This window comes from Porites lutea, chromosome 9 (assembly GCF_958299795.1).
Source record: "Porites lutea chromosome 9, jaPorLute2.1, whole genome shotgun sequence".
In the NCBI taxonomy this organism is placed as follows: Eukaryota; Metazoa; Cnidaria; class Anthozoa; order Scleractinia; family Poritidae; genus Porites; species Porites lutea.
Window position 1 is genome coordinate 4703473 of NC_133209.1, and position 25728 is coordinate 4729200.

The following is a 25728-nucleotide window of genomic DNA, read 5'->3' on the forward strand; positions in this document are numbered from 1 at the left end:
CTTTGCTCTTTTAATATGCCTTGACGCCACCAAATTTGTATGGCTAAGTGTCTTTAATCTTATAAAGACGATTTACTTAAAATTTTGTTCAAATCACGCCTCAAGTTTGCCAAAAGTCCACTTCCGGTTGATGTGCGCCGCTGAAAAACGTTGCTGGCGACCTACTCTTAACTTCTTCTCACATTGTAACAGACGCATCTATAAGATGGACAACTCCAACTCTAAAACGGACGCCTATATACGCCCCTACACCAAACCAAACTAAAATTATTTAGAGAGACATTAGACAGCTCGAAAAACTGATAACTTGTGACTAGTTTCTCAATCCTTTACTTGAATTTGAGAGATGCGAACCTTTGTTAGATCAACCTCGAACTCTACGATACAAATGCAGTCGACTCTCTCTCAACGAACACCTCTATAAGACGGACACGTCTGTAAAACTGCTGCCTGGTTGGATCAGTTGGGAGAGCGCCGGTCTGCTGAGCGGGAGGTCACGGGTTCGAACCCCGGCCGGACCAACACTCAGGGTCTTTAGATAAATGAGAAGAAAGTGCTGCCTTTGTAATGACATCTGCAAATGGTTAGACTTTCTAGTCTTCTCGGATAAGGACGAAAAACCGTGGGTCCCGTCTCACAGCACTTACACTTATCTGGCTCTTGTGGGACGTAAAAGAACCCACACCACTGTTCGAAAATAGTAGGGGACGTAGAACCCAGAGGTGTGGTCAACCTTCACACATCACATCATTCACATCATGGGTTAGGTGGGTACACTAAGCTCATAAATGGACTGAGAGCGGCTGTCAGTGGCACCTTTGTATGCTGATGTCCGAGCTTACTGTTCACCTGTTAAAACGTATTGGAAAAGGGTACGTCTGTTGTCCTCTCATCCAAGACTCTTCATTCATTCAAAACGGACACCTAGAGTTGGTCCCTGTCTTTCTTTACTCCCTTTATTTAACTTTCTATAAGACGGACGCGTAGTACCGGTCCCAAAGGTGAGAGTTGATTATAGCTACTTCGTGGGAATTAACGATCCTTCCATGGACGAGAGCCGATAAACCGGTCTTTGAATAAAGGCCCTAGAGATGGTCCCTTCCTTTCTTTAGTAATTATCAGAGACTCTCTATGAGGAACCCACTATCCTACGTAACAGGTGCATAAACAATTTAGGGCGCAGAAAGGGGCGGACAGCTAGGGAGGAACCGCGCGTGACGTGTGTGTTCTGCTCTCTCGAGCGTATCGTTTATCTCGTGCATCATGTTTAGTCTGGTATAAGGTTTACACAAAGGCACCATCGACGCAAGAACGGGCGCGCACGACACAAGCGCATGCGCAGTAACGTCTTGATAATTACTTCCACTGCGCAAGCACGAGTATAACGAAGTTGTGAGTGCGGTTGAGTAAGCGTGTAAAAACAGCAATCTCTACACCTGAACCTGAAGGCTTATGGATGCGCATAGCATCCGCAATAGTTAAGGGCTCTGGGTTCCAGAATTGTAAAAACAGATCCAACATTTTGAGAGTAAAAAATGAAAAAAAAAATGATTTGACAACTCTTCACAGCATCTCAAAACAATGTTGAGAGGGGTCTACATTCAAAACATCCTTTTAACAAATGCTGTGTGACAACAGGAAACGGTGTCTCCCTTAGAAGATGAAGTAGAACTTCTTTTCTTTTTAGGTCTTGGGACTTAATGATACGCTTATCAAAAGAGAACTTTTTATTATTATCTGTCAAATAACTTGTCTAACAAGTACTTCACAGGTAATTTGTCATTGAAACAAAATATAAATAGCACTTTCTTCCCACAAAAATTTAGCTTTGAACCAGAAATCTACCTCGAAACTATTACATGTACAACACGTTTCTCTAGTAAAAAGCGCGTTTTAGCCAATCAAAGCGCGCATAGACTGTAGCCTATACAGAGCTGGAAATAACATGTCAGACGAAATCTTAACGGTGGTCGGAGATGATGTCCAGACGATGTAAATACCAGTAGATCATTTTGCAGATGAATAAAATCTACCGTGAGGAGCGCAAGTGAATAGGCCACTTCCGAGTTCCAAAACCCTCACGTTTAAAATAAAGCTAGGTACACAACCTTTCTTGTGAAAATGAGTTTTATTTGCATGAGAGTGAAAGAGGATTTCCATATCAAAGGCTGAGCACCTACCCTCGTTTTGAAACAGAGGCCCGGGGGAACTCGGAAATGGCCTATTGTCGAACCAACGAAACAACATATACAATTGTAATCGATCAGTCTAATTGCCAATCCCGCGCCTGCCCTGTCGTTATGGAAACGCGTAATGCATCCAGGATCGAGTCTGACCACAATTTTGCTTTGTCCGACCAAACTAGTGACTTAGTCGGGGACTGTCTTTTCAAGAGAGAAAAATTATTTCCAGCTCTGAGTCTGTATTATAACGTACATTATAATATTACCCTATTGTTAGGTATTTTTCTTGACATATCCGAAACGTTCTGGGACATGCAGAGAATATAAAGAAATTGACTTTTTATCACCAATTTAGCAAAACTAAAGTTTGAAGAAATATACAGCAAATACAGGAACTAAAGAGGGCTGTGTCACGGCAGTCCAGTTCATTTTGTTGAAGTTTGCCAATTACTCGCCCTCAATCGCTATGGAACTTAAAGTATGCAAAGAAACTACATGCAAATGGCAAAATCAGAGACCCGGGACAAACAAATATGTCTCCTGAGCATTATTTTTGAAGTTGCAAGCAGCAGGGATCAACTTTGAAAAACTGTTAGGGTGAACAGTTTTCAAAAACCCTAATTTCAATCCGTTTCAATCTTCTTCAGTTTTGCCTATCCGTGGCATCTGTTATTTCTGTTAAGTTATTTTAACCTTCCTTTAAAGATTTAAGCGGTTATTTTTATGTTTCTCTTAATTTAACGGGCATTTTGTAATTTCCTAATTTTGCTGAATTTCGTGACACAGCTCCTTTAAGGTAAAAGCCCGCAAAAAGCAACAATTCTGTTATGGCTGCAAACTGACTGGCAAAGAACTCTCAGAAACATCTTGAGAGTTCAGGAAAATGTTTTCCATGTCTACTTCTGGTAATATACACAAATAAATACAAAAAAATCGAGATTCCTTCTAAATCTTTCGCTCTACAACGTCTCGCTTTAGAGACAGTAGTACATTCAATAACAGATGACAAATGCAAAATGGCAGAAATACCACAGTACAATAATTTACAAACTCAGACTGAAGTCTTTTTTCAAGCTTCATAGCACTGAAGATATTAACGATCGTCTTCAATCTTTAGTTATTATCCCCTACCCCCTACCCCTACCCCTACCCCCCGGTAAGATGCAAGACATTAAAACAGGTCCAAGCAAAGAGAAGTTGCATTCTGAGCAAGAAACATACTCCAGCGTCTACAAAATTGGAGCCAGAAATCTCAACATCTTCATCTTTGAATACGAAGTTAATCAATAGAGCAGATCATGGTACAATGCAGTTAAGCCACTGCCTGGCTTACTATAACCAGTAATAAACCTTTTGACACCCTCGCCATGTTTGTCTGCAGCTTTCATAATGCAGTAGGGCTTAGTAAGCAACGACAAAGGCCAACATTCTAGTTCAGATCTTCTTCAAACAGAGTCAGAAATATCAGACATCTGGCCAGCCTAGTCTAGCCAAATTAAACAATGCGTCCAAACTTCCATGAATTTCACGCTCCAAGACACCAAATATTGCCTTCAAATAAACAATACAGGGCAAAGAGCGCATCCACACATCATCTTTGTCGGGGACGATTGATTTCCTGAAGTTGATATACAAAGATGTTTCCATTCTGTATTATTGGAGAAAGCTCCATTTTTACTGAAGATCGCTCGGCTCATGATTAATTGTACAAAGGCACATATTGTAACCCCAATGATGTGTCTTTTACAGCTCTTAAAATAATAAATAACACTTGAAAGTCTTGAGGGGATGGAATGAGCCGCCTTTTATTTGCAGGTGTGCCGATCATAAATTCGTACGCACGTTTTGCAAGTCACGTAACAGCACCAAACAAACTTGCACTGGCACCTGTTTTCTTCACGCACTACCTGAGTATTGTAACCTCCCCCACAACACAGGTCATCGCATCGGTCCCTTCCCTGAGAGGTCTTGTTACACACTCGCCCAGATGTCCCAAGAATGCCCAGCTTGGCGTTGGGCGTGCAGTAGTTTGGCGAGTGGTTTAGGTACACCAGCGTGTCCCTTGATATTCGGACCCTTTTGTTCTCTTTCCTTCGGAGGCGCCTCTTCTTTTTGATGACCATCGCTTCGACGGCATCGTTATACTTGGCTTTTAGAGCATCGCCGACTTTAGCAAAGCTTGGTGCAGTTTTCCAGCAGGTCTTTACCGCACAGGAGCCTGAAACACCATGGCAACGGCATTCGTTGCTGACCAAACTTTGTACTGCCTGTACGGACAATTGTAAACAATTGTGAACTAAAGGTTATCAAATGTTATCAAACACTCAAACATACGGAATCAACCAAAGCTTAGTCCACATTCCAACTAAGTTATTAGTGTAAAGAGAGTGGGGCACAGAAGACGGTAGTGAAGGGAAATTTTCATGATGCGTGATTAGCTGTTTTTATTTTTCCTGAATCGTGAATTTAATAAATCATTCTTTTTCCGTGACCAAAAAGTTGAGCGTGCCCCGAGAAAAATTCCTATTAGCAGTCGATTTGCGTGATTTCATTACTTTTTCTCGTGATTTTCAGTTTCGAGACCTCCCGAAGATGAAAAAAGACATGCTGAATATTATGACTCGAAAACTGAAATGAAATTCGTGATTCGTGATTAGTTATTTTATTGGTCAAAGAACCGTGCCAGAAACCGTGTAGAGCAAGGTCATTGATACAAGATTTTATGTAACACGCACATACTGATACGATCTGCAATGGTATCCTCTGCTGGTGCTAATAAATTAAGCTGTTGTTGATCGTTTTTACGTTACCGTCTTTGCACCAAGAGAACCACCACAATTAAGGCTAAAGCCTACACGGCTAACAAGGAGCTAGCGCTGTGAAAGCAAGCTTCTAAATACCGTTATGGTGCATGTCAAAAAAGCAATTGGTTTGATTAGCAAAGCAACAACTCTGCACGAACATCACGCTTTTTTGTACGACTAAAACGTGCAAATACTTAATTTCACGTTTTGTGGAGGACGCGAACAAACCATGGCAAAATTTTCTTTTTCCTTCTAAACTTCGATATGGTTCTTAGGAATTCAACTCTAGGAGAGTTCGCCTACGTCTGAAGATTGAAAGAACTTTTTAAGCGACGTTTCGCTGCCCGTGCCGTCCTCTGATTTTAAGGTCCGTAACTAACGCAGAACCAACAGACACTGAGGCAAACGCAGAGGCGTCTAAACTTAGTGCTACTACGTCTGGCGCCCTTATTAAAATGTCTAAAAGGTTAAGATAGCGAAAGAGCAAAGAGGAGTCAAGTGAAAAAGAAGTGTCTTTAGTGCTGGTGTTTGCGCTTATAAATTTGACAAATTTGTTTTTCCTTGTTTGCACGTGCAAAGAAGCATACACACATATGCTAACCATCAAGTAAAGGATTCTGTTTCATTTTCTAGGTCATGCTCTTTCGCTTACTTCGCGGCCTGGACTCGACGTTCGGAACATGTAGGCCTGGATAACTAAGACCTAACTACAGGCAAGCTCACAGCCCTTACGCGTAGTTTCTTCTTCGTGCGTGTAACGCAAAGATTGCAGTGTGTATGTTTTTAATTTCAACTTGAAAAAAATTAATAACGCGGAAACAACGCAATGAGAGCCGAATATCGCATATTGGTTAGGAGGTCAAAAGAGCTGTCACATATTCCTAATTAATGAGAGACGTTCTAGCTGATACCTATCAGTGAGTGTAAAATCACGATAAAAATAAAACTATACGAAATGCATGGAGTTCAGCACGTCAGTCACGACTCGATTATCCCAACAAGGTGAATCAAATAGGAAAATGAAATCGAAAGAAAGTAGTGATTTAATATACAAGAAGGCTCTCGAGAAAATTCTGGATTGTATAAATAGTTTTCACGGATTGCTCTACAATACTCGCCAAAAAATCATTTTCCCTGTTTAAGGCAGAGAGAAAAGGGAGCGAAATTTTACGAAGCATCTTGGGGTTTTTGCCTGAGATTGTAGCTATACGTAAAATTTACCAGTCACTCTGCATGGAAAAGTTTCAAGTCGTGGGCATTTCAAGATAATTTGAGACCACCCAATCCGGCCTATTTACAAAGAATCCATTAAGAATCGTTCGAGAACCATTAATCTTCCAAAGGCGTGGTTTTCTGGTGGTTTACAAATCGAAATTGTGACCTCACGTGCTAATCTGCTATCAATTTTTGTCTTTTTGAAAAAAGCGAATTGCGGCGCTAGCCTTTTCCCAGCACATAACTCTTTAAACAAACCCTTATAAATAGACTCTAGCTGCAACGAATAGGAGACACACTCGTGTTTTTCCAATCGCCTTCACCGATCTGTACTGGCACCTCACGATTTTAAATCTCCGTTATCGCCCACCTGCACGAAAAGTATTGCAACCCCGCTATTTTAAAACGCACCACTTTACTTTGGGCAGCGCGGGTTATCAGAAACTCTGTTTAAAATAGGTTAGTATGGATGCAATAGGCCAATATTTACGGATTCTGCTTGAAGGGATAGGAGACTCAAAACCTCGCGCTTCTTCGATTAAGAATGGCGCATCAGCACAAAATGAACATGACAATGGAAAACCCAGTAAAACGTGGGATAAATCAGTATACAAAAACTTTTATCGTTCCTTTACCTGTTGTTTAATATAAGAGGATGGCGTTTCAGAGGACCTACTTAGTACAAAATTTCACAGACTTACATAATTTATTGAACAACTTTTCGTTCACACGGTCTGGTTTGTAAGTTGTACTCAGTTAAATGTTACTCATGCCGCTATTCAATCCTTCACTGCCTCTACAAACATGCTTAGCTATGGTGTTAAGCCTTTTTAGTATTTTATCTGCTAAAGTTATTGTGCAGAGGGTGAGATTTTAGCCAACTCCTTCTGCTTCTACAGGACGCTCTCTCTCAATTAACAGAAGAGAGGAGTCACATTGGTAAGAACATGGCAGGAAGTGTTGAATTCCGCAATCATCCAAACCTAAATCCCGGCAAGAGTAACTCGGTTATCACAAAACCGATAAAACGTTTATAAGCAGTTAACAAAAAGATGTCCCCGCGTATTTCAAATATTAAAGTTTGTCAGTTCTGCCACTTATGAGAAAACACAAAAGACCCTTTAGGGAACAGACACCAACATTAGGGTTGCTTTTTATATTTCATAAAGCAATTCAAAATTCGCCACGTCCACAAGAAAAGTTTCGGAAAGAACTACAATACACGAATGACTTTACACCCAGCGAGGGTACTGGCTGGATCAAGCAATCAATTAGGCCTACACGGAAGCGAATGTTTACCACGTTAAAGAAACAGCAAAACACAGAATTAAACACGTAATTATCAATTTCCCTTGTCACACTTCCGTGTGTTCCGCGCGATTACAGTAAATGCCGCACCCGAAACATTTAGCATCATGACGGCTATGATGATAATTACGCCGGCACCCAACACCTCAACCAGCCGACCCACATATTTCCGCATAACTCGGTTGTTCGGTTCTTTCCAGTTTATACGTTAACAAAGAGAGGTGAACAACTGGAGAATAACGAAGATGCTCCTTCAAAAGCAAAATAAAAGAAAAAATTAGTTGTGGGGCATAAACAGTTGGAAAAAAAGAACGAAAATTTCAGCCTGGCCTGGCTCATATTGCGTTTACTAAATGCGCTACCTCACTCTCACAGAACTATGATTTACACAAAATTTGGTTTGGGACCGTCACTAAAGATGAAGGAGAAACCATAGAGTTCATAGACAAATGAACAACATTTCTAGGAGACTTTGTAGGAAAAAATAAAACCACGAGAAGGGTTGTAAATTACTGACTAATACCAACAAATTGCTATGGGATTTGAAGACGTAATAACAAAGTCATTTTCTCCCGGATCAAAGAAGGTTTAAGTGGTAATTGTTAATAGCGCATCGCTTACGTTCTGCTTTGAGTCGTGTGAAATACCAAACAGAAATTGAGTTCTCAACAGGAATACTGCTGCAGTTATTTAATAAATGGATGAATGGATCACAAACTATTTCTATTCTAATCCTAGAAAAATACGGATACAAATCTTGACTACGTAAAAAAGGCCGAACTAGTATACGTGTCGCACGTACTTCAAGCGGCAACAAATTAAACAATACGCAATATCCGACGTACCGCTTTCCTTGCCGCTGTTTTTACATCAAATCCCTCCAAAGTACACAAAAATCGAATTAGCATCGGTCAGGATTTGACAGTACAATGTTGTTTAACGAATCACGTACCACAGTGTAGTCAAAAGAAGGCTATTTATTCTGTTTACGAGATCTCAACAACCGAAATCTTAAAGTTATTAGTCACTAAACGACAAACGACTACACTTATGAAATGCTTAAAAACAACAGCAATACAACAACCCTTTTAAGTTCTAAAGCACGGAGTACTCTGTCCAACTATGTAAACATCGGTTAAACTCCTCAGAAAACATTGTTAATCCTTATTTCACATGTTTATGAATGACGCAAAAGCAGTCACTAGAACCAAGAACGCGAATTTGCCGCAGATAACTAAACGACAAAAAGAGCCGGTTGAAATCGATTGAAATCGGAAAATATTCCTGTTGAGGTGTAAAAAGCTAAATGATCTCCAAGCTCCTCCCAGTACTTTGTTTTTAAAATTAAAACTGATAATGTCAACTGATTTATAGATGTTGCTCCGTATTTTACCAAGTCTTTATTCCTAAAGACGGGTTTTAAAACAAGATGTTGTAACTAGCAACGAACGTAAGAAAACCCCGGCTAAAAGTGATAAATTGTTTAGGATCAGAAAAGTTGGTGGCAACCTCAAGAAGATGGAATTGGATTTGGTTGTGATCTTTGAAGGTGCACTCAATAGTCATTCTTACAGCCAGCTTGTTACGCAAGTATTTGGGCTCCGGGAATAAATTAAAGACATAAGGATAACAAGTTATGAAGACGTAGACTTTAGAATGGGCCTTAATCCTTTTGTTTTGTTTGGCCTGAGGTCAACGTTTTACACTCTGCAAAGGCGTATAGTAACAAATAGTTACTAGTAGGCCAAAGTGAATTTATTATAAGTCCTGCTGAGTTTTCGCTGTACCCCTCAGATAAATTCAACGAATGTAACTATGACCTGAAACTAGAAAACGTCCCAATCGTACAAGTCGTAAAACAAGTTCGATGCTATTTTCTCTTGAAACACGTGCAAAACACATTGGTTCTTTGATGAATTATTCCACGAGGGTAGGAGCCAAAAAGGCAGGAACCCACGATAACGAGCTAGGGAGGGACCATAACTCATGATTTGGACAGATTTACAACTGAAAGGAATTTCACCAAACCAGACGAAAAATTTTCAAATTCGACAGTCACAGACGGAATCATTTCGAAACTGGACGAAGGTTATAGTTATCTAACATGTGGTAAAATTAAATTAGCAGCGACTTGTGCGGCACGGGAAACTCGACATCCGCCATGCAGCTCGAATGTTACAACCACTTGCAAAATCGTTTACGTAGGCTATCTTTTTCACCTAATATAATGTGTTTAACAGCTAATTCTGTTAGTGGTGAAAAGGAGAAGGAAACCAGTACATTCAATGACTAGAACGATGGGGAATAAATCTCACTGGACGAAGGACCGACTTTTGTGGACGGAGAAGCAAAGAGGAGGCAGTTTTACCGTTCAAGTTAAACCTAATTGCGTTGAGTAAACTTTCTAAAGAATTTTACCACGCTAACAATTAATGGGGAACTTGATATGTGATTGGCTCCTTGTGATTTGCACGGACATAGCAGGAAAGTTTAAAATGCACGCAAAAAAAACTTCTTAACAAGAATTTCTCTCCAAAAACTCATCAAATGTTATAAATAGCGAACTCGCCCGTGCTACGACAGACATACTATATCAACTTCATTCGGCTAACTTTTTTTACATATCTCAAAATGGCTCCATCTCACTAAGAATGTAGACCTATTTAATTAGTAAATGACTCTATGAGAGCTGATCAAAACAAGATCCATATGCTCGGCTCATTAAATCATGAAGAGATGGACGATAAAACTGCAAGCAACTTCTTTTAAAAGAAAGAGCCATTTACACGTCCCTCCTAGCCTATTTAGTATCTCTTTATGCAGGCTTTAGTGTGATATGCCTTTGAAAACTATCAAAACTAATAGCAGGTATTATAATCTATTACATGCAGTCCTACCATCACTGAGCTCTTCATTCGAAAAATCTACGAAATGTATCAAAATTCTTTGTTCAGAACTCTGAACTTCAGCGAGGTCGTATAAGTAAAGAACGGGAAAATATTGGCTTTAATCAAGGAAAGACAGAATTCCGCAAGACAACTTTCCCATTAACCTAACTTAGGTGTGAACTACTGGGACAATTAAAGGATCATATTGAAAATGAGATCACATTGGTATAATAACTGATAACCATCTAAACTCGATAGGGAAAAGTCATACCTAGACTATAAACATGCGCAACTTGGACTGAAGAGCTGACAACAATAATCTTTGCTGAGCCAGCTGTTTTTAATCTCCCACGTTCCTCTTAAGTTTAAGAACGCGGATCGAAGATCGGGAATTTAACTTAAAGTAAATAGTAAGTAATGGTAATAACCTACCAGTCGGCCTGCCTCGTTGTTGTGAAGATTCATGAGATATCGGCTTGCCCTTTTTCGAGAGCGCATCTTTCTGTCCACGACGCTCCCGCGCGAACTGTACTCAGGTGCGTCGACAAACATCTTGGATAACTGTATTCCAAAGTTGATATCATCGTTACAACCTCCCCACTCCCATCCCCTCGCTGGCTGTGTTCTCTTTCTTCGCGTTTCACAGGCGCATTCAGCGAGATGTCCAAGCCGGCACGATCTACTGGCCGCCTGAACTACGCCAGCTGATGTTATTGCATACACGAAGGCTGCCTCTCGACTTCCTGTCACGAGAGAGATGAAGCTTGTTAGGGCATCGGGGAAACTTTACAAGTGTTCTAATCAGTAACAGCATTCACTTACCTATGTTTATGACCTCGCCGAACACGGACGAGGAATTAGTGGTGGGACAATTCCAGCGCTCTTTTTCAAACTGTTTCTGACACTCAGAGATCCCCAGACTGGCCCCTTGCCTTAGTGTAGGGATCAGGTCCGGCTTATTCTCGCAGACGTTTCTCTGCTGTGAGGACAAGTCAGGAACTCCACCACAAGTTGTCAAGTTGCCATTGCTTCGAGTGCTAAGCGCCGAAATTCCCATCCACCTTGAAACAAGACAAGAACTTAAACATGAGCAAGCTAGATCAAAACCACGCAAGGATGATGTTCCCATCAAATTTGTAACGCTTCTGTTTTTGATTTCAATGAAAACAAAGTACACAAAAAGGAAAAAAAAAAGATACTAACATCCAGCTGGCAGTGGTTCGGTCTTGGCACAAGCTTAACAACAAAGTACAGACCACTAAGTACGGCCTCTTCATAATCTTTTCACGAGTTCTCCTTGGACAGCTATCACTTCAACAAGGTGCTCTCGAGACGTAAGTGTTCACACGTGATATTACAAACTGTTTCTCCACAGCTTTGCTTTTATCGCTATACTTCACGGCAGGGCAAGGCATTTCACCTGTCATCGCTAATGAGCAGGGCCGTTCCTGATTGGTTGAAACAAGTGACATCAGTCGGTTTGTTCTGACGCATGGGAAGGTAGAGGGGCGACCATGCTCACCAGATATTCCACCAAGCACATGGAAACAATTTGAAAACTGTTTTTCCTGGATGGAATTTCCCAAATATTTTCGCAAATTTGTGCTGCAGGGGTATTCTGGTTTCACGTAGCGAGATGAAAATGGCAGTAAAATGTTCAATGCCTTTAATAGCTAAATTTCCGCTTAAGTGTTTATCGTTTGACAATGATTGTTTGTGTATCGCAGGGGGTGGGCGGAGAAAAGTAGCTAATTACAACTCAATCGATCAATATGAATGATCTGAAGACATGTCAAGCCATATCTGGGACAAAAATCAGCCAGAAATATATAACGAAGGCCACCTGAAAACATTAATCGATTATTCCGCGGCAGTAATGTTAACTAAGCGCTAATATCTTCTAAAAGAAAACACGTCTAATGCTAAGCGATAAAACGCATCAGACTGCGCGAATTCCGCACGTTTTTCACACGCAGGTCTCAAAAGCACAGCGCTGTTTTTTTATATTTTTTTGTTTAAGGTCAAAGCTGCGCCGATTGATTACAGTAAGACGGCTTTTCTTTTCTACAATTAAATGCAAAATAAACAGATGATAAAGGGCGCAATGTGCCGTGCATTAGTGTTTACTTGTGTCTTTTCAAACTCTGGCAGAGATCGACTTTGTTGCACGACCGACAGTACAAAAGGGGTTAAAAGGGCTCCCCGGACTTGCTGTTGTAAAGTTTTCCGGCATCGATAACGAGCCGGAACGCGGAACGTAGCATACGTAACGGAAAGGAATTCTCATTACAAAGCAGTAATCAGTTCGATTTCACAACGCGACGATTTTCTTCCTCTTTTAAATAGTCACTGCAGATTATTGATTAAACAAGCGCAATTGGTATTCGTCTCGTCTCGTCTCGTCGCGTCTACATGAGCATCACCGTGCGGGGTGTTATGTATATATCCGATAACAAACCTTTTCTAAGAGCAGGGTTCGCCTTGAAGACAGTTAAAAGAACAAAACAATCGGATTACCGTACTTGACTCTAGTATTTCCAATTATCGCACTTAATACGTTTAGACTCAAATAAAGAGTTAATTGAATAACAGAGTTTCCTTTCAACGGGACACTACAGAAAGCCCCAGCGCGAAAAACAAGATCACTCGTCTGAAGAGATGATTGCGATCGATATCATCTCAGTAGCATGGCCGAAAACGTATTTCCGTACGGGAGAAGTATTATCGAGGAACGAATCAGGGAGCGTGGTTTTAAGAGAACGCAGCAAAACGGCGCCGGGATACTGCTGCTGATCGTTTACAGCGCTGACAAATACAATGCAAAAGCTGATTATTCTTTAGTCGCAGAAAACGCTCTCAACACCTAAGTGTCTGTCATGGTAAACGTGGATTTGATCGGGTTAAGCCACTTAAACAAGTCACTCAAATGATTATAGTAATGATAAGAAAGGGAGACCTCGCCTTCTTTACTAGACATGCTTATCAAACACGCAATTTCATGCTTGACCATGCAATTGAGAAGATAAACTTGACAAAGAATCCTCTTGACCCATGATTTATCAACATTTTCAGAGCTGAGTTAATCGTTTTATCACGCCCACTAAGCTCGCAGCGGATTTCTCTTGTAGAACATGCGATAAGGCAAAAACGCCGGATTTTAACAAAAATAACACAACCACCAACCACATTCTAGTCTTAAATTAGAAAAGTAAAAAAACATTTTGAGTATATTTAGGTCCTAACCAGTCACGATCTGAGCTGGTTTCGTGCAACAATGCGTCAAGCTCAGGAAGGCCGTTTATTTAGAGGAATTATACTTCTTAATAAGAATTTCTTTGGTCTTTCAATGTGCACAGCCATTTATTTACCGTTGCTATCTCTTGAAAACTCAGCATCTTAAGCCTGCATTTTTCTTTTCCAATAATTATACATGACTGTCGTTTTGAAAATAAACTTGTATACTTCCTTTACTCTTGTTAGCGAGCTTTCTTTTATTAAAAGTGTCACTACTGCTGCCTCGACTAGCTGTCGACAAGCTGTTGCTAACTGAGGGCAGTGTTCGTTCTTTTTAGTAACACGCAGATATAACAAAGGAAAATAAACTTTTCAAGACTTCAGCATGAAACTGATGAAACTTCGACAGAACAGAGTAGTAAAATAACTTTTTCATTTGACAATTACATCGCATCGCATCGCATCGCAATTGTACAGGAAAAAACTATGAATTTATGATCAAAAAGATATCGAAAAAAATTAGCTCTAGAGAAGTTTTGATTTTGCTCTAGGCGCAGGAAACTTGCGTCGATGGAACGGGTCTTACATGTACATCTTTTCACTATACCAAAGATAGGCAAAAGCTCTAAAGAAAACCTTGGAATTTTAACAAGACGAGATAAAAAGTGATAAATCACATTTTAAACACCAAAAAGAGGGCTGAAAATAGGTTTAAAAAGATATTTAAAAAGGTATTTAAAAAGATATTCGTGTAGCAGTATTTCGAGTGTTAAATGTAACTTTCGCAAACACGGTCATGGTGAACAATTTCTTCTTTGAGAATAAAAGATTTTCCAGGGGTCAAGTAAAAAATGCACAGATAGAAAAAAAGCAATAGTTAGAGCATCAATCATCAAAATGTGCATTGAGATGAGGAAAGGCAACGCACGTTGTTGTGACAGGTAAATCCAAGAATGTGTGCCAAGAACACGCCCAGCCTTTCAGACACCCCTTTCACAGACTTGGCATTTCTCCACCCAGACCTCAGTCAGTGCTTATAAGTAAATATGGTTTTCTCATTAAAAAGTTAAAGTACCCACGCGGTGAAATGTTTCTGCGAGCTGGCAAATGGAGTTATGCAATACCGGCGACAAATCCCTGATAGGGTAAAGGTTAACTTACCCTTCCTACGATATAAAGTCATCTCTCTCTCTTTCTCTCCCTCTCCCTCTCTCTCTCTCTCTCTTAACGGACTCCTCTAGAAGACGGACACCTGTATTTAAAATTGGTCCCTTCCTTTTTTCACCTCTTTTAGATAACTGTCTATAAGACAGACATCTCTCTAAGACGGACACTTACTGCCGGTCCCAAGGTGTACGTCTTAGAGAGAGTGTGACTACACTGCCAAAAAAAAACGGAAGTGTTAATTCAGTGTTAAAAGTATCAGTCTATTAATATTGAGCACATCAACGCCAAAGGTTAACTCGGGTTGGCAAAGATTTTCTTTCTTCTTTCATGCTTTTCTAACAGTCCACAAACAACGGATTTATCGAAATTTCGATCAATTTTTGAGAGCAGGGGACCGTTAATTACAGGACCCGGAAAACTGTTTTATGTTTGCCGTGTTTGCTTTCAAGATCAAGGTTTTATTAGCTTTAAAAGTAATGAAATAAAACTATCCGTTAAGGAAAGAAACTGGAGAGGTTCGGGCGGGGTACCGAAGTTGCATGACATTCTTTAGATTTTGATCTTGAGATATGGCTGCGAGTCCAAGGTTGTTTGCCTAGAGTGATATCTAGAAAAATAATAAAAGAATCTTAGATAAACAACTGGCCGTTGCTTCGGAACTATGTCTCCAGATTATAACGCACTTAAAAAAACTTTTAAATATTTAATCAAACCTAAATATGGCGTTAAGGATGCAAAAACAATAAGGAAAATTGCCTAGATGAGAAAAATTCAAAATTCTTTGAGAAAACACTAATTTCACAATTAAGAACAAGGGTTTAGCGAATGTCAATAACCTGATCAAGCCGCAGGTTTAGCGTAGGAATCTCAGGTTAATTTTTTTTCCTGGCTTCAACGCAACATCTGGGTTATTAATTCACTGCTTTCATTTCATTTTTATTGTCCTTCTGCATATGGATTAGCAATTAATTAAACAGACATAGTTTACTATCTCATCAGTTTTCGAGATGGTAATTTGTCTACACCCCGTAACATAAGTTAATTAAACATGCAAGAGAATATTCTTTATGTTCAATAATACGACCTCGCGTAAAAGAAACACCTCATTATCTTGTGTAGTCTTATATAGGTTCCAGTAGGAAGTGTCTAACTCACTCGATTGACACGAAAACACGAATATAAAATCTCTATAAAATAGACTACCAAGTTAAACTCGTTGATAAGGTCCACTTGACCTATACAATTTAAAATTTAACATGAAAAAGCACCTCTAGTAAATCGGAAGAAAGGTGGAACTCTTTTTTAAGAAAAGGTGCAATTTTTTAAATATGTCTTTAAAGAAAAAATATGGAACACTTTAGTTTCCTTCCCCAGTAATAATTTAGGTGGTTCATTTACTGACCCTCTGTGCCTTTAGCGTGATCAGAATCTAATTTATCCTTATTATATCATTGCTTAATAAAGGGAGAATGTTTTAAGAATAAAGAACACAATGACTTAAGATGAAATATCTTGATATTTTAGCCTGTATCGTAAGGAGTTATTTAGCGGAGCGCGAAACGGAGATTTTGTCGTGCACGAGGCGTTAGAATCGAGCGTGTAAATGTACAGATTATATAATGCATGCTGGCAAATGCAAAGTGCTGCTGTGATCGCCACGGTGTCTCTAAATATATGGCGTAACCATTGCACAAAGTGAAAAATAAGCTCTGCAATCGCCTCTAACGCTCATCACCTGTTCCCTGTTGGTCTCGTAGCTCGGCCAGTTAGTGAGGGAGGACAGGGGGTGGAAACCCGAGAGAATAGGGCGCTGGTCTGGGGAGTATGGGAGGCAGGAGAGGAAAGGGTGGGAAGTGGGAGAAATCATGCAACAATGCTTAATAATTTGCATTCGAAAAAGGGCTTAAGGGAGGAAACCAAGAAAAATGGGGTGGGAGCCGGGAATGCAAGGTAAGGGAGACGCGTAGGGGCCCCGCTCACTGACCCTGCCTCCACCCCCCGCGCCAATTAGAGCGCAGGTAGCTACCTTATCCACGCTGTCGTCTTCGCCGGCAAATAAAAAATTTTCAGTTTTGGATTTCTACTTTCTCTCACTTTGACTTCTCTCACTTCTTGGCACTCACAAAGCACAATTCACATTTTAAAACATTGCACTCCATTTACGAGTGCTACGTGTCTTTCACACTTAATTCACACACCATACCTTAACAGGGGTCAATGAAAATGGCACAAAAGTGTACGGATCTTTCAAAAAGAAAAAAAAAAACTAACAATTTCAGGAATGAACTGGAGATAAAATTTAATTTTAAAAAAATCTACTTAACCTTCTAAAAGGGAAACTGGTTGTCGGTTACGTTCCTAGCGTGGTAAGAGAGTTACAGGGGTAAAATGTTCTGCAAGCACATTTCGTGGTTAAAGCGTACGACTTGAAACACGACTACAGTGGAACCTTGATATAACGAAGGGCAAGGGGACTGACAAAGCTGTAACGAGGTTTCGTTACATCGAGGTTCTTTTCCACATATTTTACTGTTATTGGGCCGAGAAATATTATACCGAGGACTTCGTTACATAAAAGTTCGTTAAATCGAGGTTCCACTGTATTTAGTACGCTGGGGCCTTCGAGACTGGGTCCTCATAATTACAAGGTGTGTAATGAGACCACGCGTAGTTCTTATCTTAGCTGTGCTTACATAATACACTAAGTTGGCACATTTCCCACGTGAGTAAAAAGGTTTTTTGAAAGGTCAACACAAAGAGTTGCCCAACATACGTGCCATCCAAAATTACTAATGCGAAATCCAAGCTGCCCACGAAGACTATCGATCGCTGCCCAGGAAATACGACTACTGCACAATCAGTGATACGGAAACCACAGTTTATCACAAGCAACCACGCAGATATTTATAATCCACTGTTCTTCCTTTATCCTCGATTTAGAAACTTGTAGAGTCACCCACTTACACACGAGATTAGTTCTGCATAGCTTGACTTCCATCAGCATGCTAATGCGAATTCCAAGCCGTCCGCGAACACTTCCGACCACCGCCGAAGACATACGACTAATTCACGAGTGAATCGTACCGAAACCACAGTTTATCACAAGCACCCACGCAGATATTTATAACCCGCTGTTCTTCCTTTTCTCTCAATTTAGAAACTTGTGGAGCCACCCACATGCACACGCGACTAGCTCTGCATAGCTCAACTTCCACCAGTACTGATGCGAAACCCAAGCCGTCCGCGAACACTTCCGACCACTGCCGAAGACGTACGACTAATTCACAAGTGGGTCGTGCGCGCGGAAACCACAGTTTATCGCGAGTACCAAAGCAGTAATAATTATTTCAAGTTCTACTGCTCTTCCAAATCACACACCGACACACACAAGATTAGCTCCGCATAACTTGACCTCCATGTCACAAGTAACCCGTCAGAGTTTAGGCGTGATCTCTGGAATTAATTGTGACAAATGGACGGCCTCCCTGATTTCCTGTTGGGTTAACACGTTCGCGTGCTCTAATCCGATAAGCAACTGGTCTCTGGAATTTCCCACGAACTTGTTTCTTAAAAATGACGGAAAGCCACCCTTTTTGTCGCGCATGATATAGAGTGGACACCGAATAACACCAAGGACCTAGAAAGAGTCAAGTGAAGCCCACGCATTAGGAAGATTAAATAGGTTCCATGTATGTCACGCTATTTGCTCTCTCAGTTTTTACAAAGCTAAAGAGTATCTTCGCATCAATGGAATTCCAATAATCGTCCAGTTATGTTATTTAAGGCTATAGAGTTAGGCATAAAAACTGTTTGTAAACGGGTGGCAAGGATGAACATGGGCTGAAACCCAGTTTTTTCAAGTTATAATGTTAAGTGCTCCCTGTTGAAATTTCTATGATAAGTTCTTCATTACTCTACAGGAGCATTTTGTGCATACGAAAAGGCATTAAGTAATCACTTTACAGCAAACAAATGTCGTAACGTTGAGAAGAGATTTAAACGGGTATAAACTCTCCACAACATCCCACAAACGATCTCAACAACAGCTCTCAACCAAAAAAAATTGAGATAATATTGAGACAATATTGGGGTCACAACCCGGTGGGATACTTCCTAGTAATAGGCTAATGGGGATGTGCTGCTGGATGGGGGTGCATTTTCCTCAGCTCGATTGGCAATAATGGAGCCTCAGAAAATTCAGGTAGGTCATTAAGTTTAACGAATGTGTCAGTTTATCTCAGGATGACCTAGTTAAAAGGCTTTATAAAGTAGATGCATGAGCTGAAAATTACTAAGTTGGGATCGCGAAAATTACATTTTCCCAGAAGTGACTAAGATGGGGTCTACATTTGGCCACAGAATAAAGTGTAGGCTATAATTGGGTAGGGGTAGGGGTAGGGATTCTGCGAGACCAGTGGCACATGCCAAGCAAAAATTAACCCAAGTAACTTCCGCCCTGTACCACAAGCCTCTGTATTTTTTTATTATCCATTATTATTAGATGACTTAATTATGACAGTAACAAACCATCTCCCCGGGGTAGATGGTACATCCTTACAGCTGTATATGGCCTATACGGGGATGTGCCACTGGACAGGGTATGGTTTTTCTCCTCTCTGTCCTAAACAGCGTTTATTATTTTGTTCTTAATTATGGACAGGGTATTGCCTACATGATTGATTTGATTTGCTTGATGAAATTTGTTTGTGCTCCAAGTATACAAAAGCAATTGTATTTGCCAATAAATGACTTAAAACAAGACGGTGTGCATTTTGTCCTTTGTCCTGAACAGGTTAATAAAATTGAGGATGTTGTCCTTAACAGGGTATGTATTTTAGTATTTGTTTGTCTCAAACAGGGTCAGGGTTTCAAACCTTCAATGGCTAACTTTTACCCAACTATTGGGAGAGTACCCCACCCCCAACCATCTCCTCACCCATAGCTGAAACTACATGTACTTGACTACTAATGGAAGACTTACCTCATATCCAAGGTCGGGGGCATCGGAGTTCCTTTTTTCAAGTTCAAGGAACTGTGCCAGGGGAACCTTCTTTGCAAAGAAGTGCAGGCAAAGTTTCTTTGTCAAGTTCAATTCAGGAACATTTTCCTCGTATAAATGAGAAATAACATAGTTGTCTTTTTCAATGTTCACTGGTTCTACAGTTTTCCCAAGCTCTTCAACAACCTCTCTGTTTATTGCTGTCTCCAAATCTTCCCCTTCATCAACAAATCCACCAGGAAAACCAAAGCAGCCATCAAAACGAAGTTGCATCTATGGAAATTGCATACAATCAACTTTCTCCAAGACAGACACCTTCTGGACCATCCCTAAGTGTCCATCTTAGAGTAATGTCCATCTTATAGAGAGTCAATAAAAGGAGGAAAAAACGCGAGGACCAACTAAGGGTGTCTGTTTTACTTAGGTGTCGGTCTCATAGAGGTCAGCGTGCAAAGAAAGTACGTCCGATAGCCCGGGGCTAGTGGATTTTGATATCGGGCTGCTGAATTTTGTTCTTACTGTAACTTGCCTTATAGTCAAGTGAAGTTTTTGAGGAATTCAAATTATAGAAGAACTGTGTAATCAATCCTGCCCATCAAAAAGTTTTTGGGGCTAGATGAAATGACTTTTGGGCTAGAACGTGCTAGCTACAGCTTGCCCAAATGGCAGCTGTATAACTAACTTTCTTGGCACCCTGGAGGTGTCAGTTTGTCAAGGTTACACACACCAAAAACTTTGATAGAGTAGAACCAATAAAAGTGGACACACCTGCAAAACCTAAATGAAGCCCTTAACCAGGGGCCCGTTTCTCGAAAGTCCCGATAATTAACGGGCCCAGTAAGCTGTCTCCATTTACATTAAAGATCGAGGTTTCAATAGTTTTGCATCTAGCATGATAAAACTATCAGTTAGTGAAACAAAATGGAGTAGTTTGCTAGCCAGTACCCGCGCTCTTATTCTTTATATTTCGATTTGAATATTTGATTTCGGGCCCAAAAAATTACCGGGACTTTCGAGAAACGGGCCCCAGGGCTAGTCACTTTATCAAGATAATAGTATGTATGGCTGCCCACAAAATTGAACCTAAGGGGGAACAGAATTCAAGGCTGTGCTCTTAAAAAAAAACTGAGGGGAGCCAACGGATGCCTGGCATAGGAATTCTTTAAAAAGACTAAGATTTTCTAGTCACCCATGAGCAAAAGTAAGGCACCAGGGGCCACCAGGTGCTGCGACAGCCAAGCATAGAAAATGCATATTTTGTTAAACTTACACTATACAGCAGATGTGGTCATATAATGTAAGTGGACACCCTAAAATCGGCAACAAAATTGTTGAGACATTGTACTCAAATAGGGCAACCTCAGAGAACAAAAGAATCCACACCCCTCCCTTGTCCCCTCCATTCAAAGTTGGGGTGTTTGTTGTTTTCTATAGGTAGCTCGAACATCGGCACAACATTGCATGGAGAGAATGGGGGAGGAAAACCTATATTTCCTCCTTTTGAAGTCACTAAAACGTAAAAAAGCCCATTTTAGGGCAAAGTGTCTCAACTCATTTTGTCACCATTTGTCTGAATCAATTTAATGTACTCTGTTGTCCTATTAGCACCAGTTAAGAGATGATAACTTATTGAGATTACTATATTCACTGGGTCGTTTTTAAAAAGATAGATAGGACACCCATATAATCGTGTTGCTGTGTTTTTTGAGGGAAAATTAGTTTTGCCTATCTTTGGACTCAGTAGTGTTTTCCAGTAATTTCGCAGCATACTGAACGATTGATTTTCCTCTGGTAACTAAGTGTGGTCATTAGGAATCGATGGCAGATAATATATTGGTTTTGAATATGTCCCTAGCAAGTTCGAAGTGTTTATTTGAAATTTGGCTGTTTAATAAGGGTGTGATTGAAAATAAAATAGCCGTGGTTGTTATGCAGTGCAGAATTATCAGGGAAAATGTTCTGACTTCTAACGCACAATAAAGCTGCTTAGCATTGCTAAATCTGTGTAGTAGATTCATTGCCCATATACCAATAAGAGTCTCTGAAGAATGTACTTTACAGTAGAAACTATGAGGTTAGGAGGAGACTGGCCATGAGTGATCATGAGAAACCAACTTTGTTCTTAAAGATCATCTGATTATGTTATTTTATACTCATCCTGGTTACTCATGGAAATTCCTCTTAAACAGCAATTTTAATGATTATAACTGCTTTATTGCCTATCCTTTTTACTTTGGTTTTTTTTTTTTCGATAAAGGAGAGAATAAGAAATTGTGCACAAGGCACCACATTGCACAATGTCAAGGCATGTTAAGCATGACACTAAATGTAATGCACTGAAAATAATGAAATCGCCACATTCTTAATATTGTTCTATAATAGGCACGATGAAGTCAAGCTGAAGATAAAAAGCCAACAGGGGTCTTACGTCCCAGCATCAAGAAATGAGTTGAATTAATTTTCTTAGGGCCACTCTTGCGATTCAGACGAGATCGAGAGAGTAAGAAACGGAGTCATTATATTGCATATCATGGTAAATATTGTATTGACCATACAATTTATCGATAAAATCTAAGGTACATATTCAACTTCCCTTTCTAATAAAGGCAAGACACACAAGAAATAGGTAGCCGGCCCCTTCGGTAACCGGCAGGCAAATTAAAAATATATATATCACCCGAGTTTACGGGTATATACTGTACTTACCAGGACTGCATGTTTGACAGGATAAAAACCAAACAGCTTTTCCTCCACTGGACAGTGTAGCATAACGTGACAACAATGCTTGTAACCTTGAAGAGCTAAAGCGTTAGCTCGAGAAATAACACTTGTTGTGAAAGAAGCCATTTTGGACGAGTGTGTTCTCAGTCTCCTCGCGGTCAATTTCGTTGCCGAGCCGGTACGTCATGTATGACTAGTTTTCATTTGAAGGGTGAAGTTTATGTAGCCTGCGAAAACATCCCTTTCTCCTCGCTCTTCGCCGCCGGGGACGTTCCGCGCGAAACGTCCCCATCGACGAAGAGCGAGGAGAAACGGATGTTTTCGCAGGCTAAAGTTTATGCAGAAATAATTACACACGTTCCCCCTCACTCAGAAAAAAAATCGGGAGAAGAGGCGATTTTTTCTGAGGGAGGGGGGACGTCTGTGCACAGGTTGAATAAGGTTTTAATAAGATGCAGTTTATTTCGAATATAAGATTCTGATTATTTATATTTGATAAAACAGAGTGGCAGTCAAATTGTCGGAAACGCAACTGTCCAAGTAACGCAACACGACACGTAGGTTATCGATGAAATCTGAGCTTTGAACCAAAGTCATTCATTATGCTTCGCGTATAGAGTACTAAAGTGATGACGTCATAAAAATGAAATTTCTGAAATTATGGGATTTGTCAAGATATTCTGAAAGAACAATGTCCAAGAGGCCTATTTGCCAAAAATGAGCATTTCAATTCGGGGCAAATTGTCTCCGAGATCGTAGCCCAGTTATACTCAGAAATCTCCATACAAACCCTTCTAATTTTTTTTGGGGTCGACCCCAAAAAAATTTAGAAGGGTTTGTATGGAGTTTTGTAAGCATAACTGGGCTACGATCTCAGCAACAATTAGCCCCCAAATGCTCATTTTTGGCAAGTAGGCCTCTTGGACATTGTTCTTTCAGAATATCCTGACAAATCCCATAATTTCGGAAATTTCATTTTTATGACGTCACACTTTAGTACTCTATTCATTGACTCAAAAAAACCAATCGCCTTCGCCTTCAATCTTCGCTTCTATCGTGCCACACTTTTCAGAAAAGGTCTTATTAGTTGTCTTCCAGTCCGTACTGCGCAGGCCCAGCCGAAATTGTTTGTGAGGCTGAGGGTCGCACGTTGGAATGTCAACATTCGGAATGTCGTGATCAAAAGAAAGCCGGCGAACGGCTCTTCTCCAGTGGAAGAGCCCAAGAGCTCACCCGGGGGGGGGGGGGGGGGGGGATACTCCCATACATTACCTATACGGGTATGTGCCGCCCAACGGGGTCGTGATTTTGAAGCTCCTGATTTAGAACGGGGTATCTATTTCAGAGGCGTTTTCTAGAACGGGGTATAAAAAATTGTGGATCACGGCTTTATCTTCTGCTTAAAATTATTGCTGATTATGAAGAAGCATTTATTTGATGTATAAGTTAAACAAATAAAGAAATATCTTTTTAAAAAAAACAGGACTATTTCAATTTTCAAACTTTCTAGAACGGAATATAAAAAATTAGCCCATTTCTAGAACGGGGTTTCAGTTATAGGGCGAATTCTAGAACGGGGTATAAAAAATTGGCCCATTTCTAGAACGGGGTATCAATTTTAGGGGAATTTTTTTTTAGAACGGGGTGCCAATTTGGAGTCCCGGGAGGCACATACCCACCCCAAAAATACCCAAGTGCCCCCCCCCCGGGAGCTTACGCTCCACTTAAGAGAAAAATTAACCGTCGCAAAAGTACGTATGCCAAAAGAGATTCTACTAAACGTTATATTCACCGCGTTAGGCGATGAATAAGCTTATTTTAAAAGCAAAATTAAACAAACTCGCTGTCGTGAACTAGATGTTTTGCCAAAGTCTTCGAACTAAGGTTTTTTTGAACATACAAAAACATCCTTGTGTTGACGTTTCTGAAGGTAAGAAAAGACGCCGGGAAAAGACTTCATGGTGTTTAAACAGCGTTATTTTATTGTGAAGTGATTAACTGTAGCTCGAAGCAATGTTCACCACTTCAGAGAAAAACGTAGACCACAAGTAGTCCCCCATTTGTCCTCAGGGACAGTAGAGCGAGCGAAACGCGAGCGCGCGTGAAAATCATCCCACGCGAGAAAGGGGAGACGCGGTGGGAAGAGAGAACAATTTTCGTGTCGCCTTTTCTCGCGTGGGGTGATTTTCACGCGCGCGCGCGTTTCCCTCGCTCTACTATTCACTTCGATCTCAAAAAATATTGTTAAATATATCAGATTTATGTCAAAATAATAGTTCTTGCCTAGTTGGCCCTGTAAGTTATGTCTTATAATGACGATCATAATTATGTTATTGACCTTGTCTGTGGAGAAGTACACTTGTGTATAACTGGGCCAAATATTGGCTTAGCAATCATGTAAATGATAGACAGTACCAAAAGTTTTGCAGCAATAACAACAACAACAACAACAAAACACTTATCTGTCAGTTAACACTAGTTAAATTAATGCATTTTGAAAACTTGAAGATTCTGTATGCGCACGGGCTTTGACTGACTAGTTACATGAAAGGAAGAAATAAACTTACTTGAAATTGTTGGTTGACTCTAGCCCCAGGGGAGATGGAACTCACTTACATGGCCTATACGGGGATCAGTGCTGCTGGAAAGGGTATAGTTTTTGACCTCGCTGTCCTTAACAGGGTATATAATTTCGTGTGAGTCTGTTATTGAGGTATTACTTGTACGATTGATTTTGCCTAGTCCCTGTACGGCGTTTTCCCAGTCCCTCTCGGTCAATTCGTTTCGGTGACGTATTCGAGGCGAACGGGCGGGAAACAGCCTCACATTTTCGCATGGACCACGTGACCCGAAACGCTTTGGCCGCGAGGAAAAATGAGGCCAAGGGACTAGGCAACTATTGATTTAATTTCCTACATGAACTTTATTTATACTCCACTGAATTATAAACAAGTAATGACTTTAACGTAAATTTGCTCTTGCGTGCATTCTGTGCTTTGTCCTTTGTTTACGGTTATGGGTGAGGTGGGGTGGGGGAGGAGATGGGTTAAAGTTACGGTTAGTAGTGTTAAGGAGGATTACAGTGATAGACTGGCTGGGAGACTTCGAATGTCAGATAGGTTGAAAATACTCCTCACAGGATCGAAGGATTTTTTTTCTTTTCACTCCCTATTCCCCTATTTTAGAAAGAATAACACAGCAAGCGCAGA

General features: G+C 40.4%; 2 protein-coding genes across 2 annotated transcripts; both read right to left on the reverse strand.

The window, feature by feature from the left end:
• Positions 1 to 3398: 3398 nt before the first annotated feature.
• On the reverse strand, positions 3399 to 12747 carry LOC140947812 (protein Wnt-16-like). Its single transcript, XM_073397012.1, has 4 exons — positions 11602 to 12747; positions 11221 to 11459; positions 10831 to 11141; positions 3399 to 4450 (listed from the first exon to the last, which is right to left on the reverse strand). The coding sequence occupies exons 1-4, from the start codon at positions 11673 to 11675 to the stop codon at positions 3989 to 3991; spliced, it is 1086 nt and encodes a 361-aa protein (XP_073253113.1). The 5' UTR covers positions 11676 to 12747; the 3' UTR covers positions 3399 to 3988.
• A 4608-nt stretch (positions 12748 to 17355) lies between these two features.
• LOC140947694 (U8 snoRNA-decapping enzyme-like) lies at positions 17356 to 22644 on the reverse strand. The gene is made up of 3 exons (XM_073396871.1): positions 22505 to 22644; positions 19781 to 20071; positions 17356 to 18436 (listed from the first exon to the last, which is right to left on the reverse strand). The coding sequence occupies exons 1-3, from the start codon at positions 22565 to 22567 to the stop codon at positions 18233 to 18235; spliced, it is 558 nt and encodes a 185-aa protein (XP_073252972.1). The 5' UTR covers positions 22568 to 22644; the 3' UTR covers positions 17356 to 18232.
• Positions 22645 to 25728: the final 3084 nt, after the last annotated feature.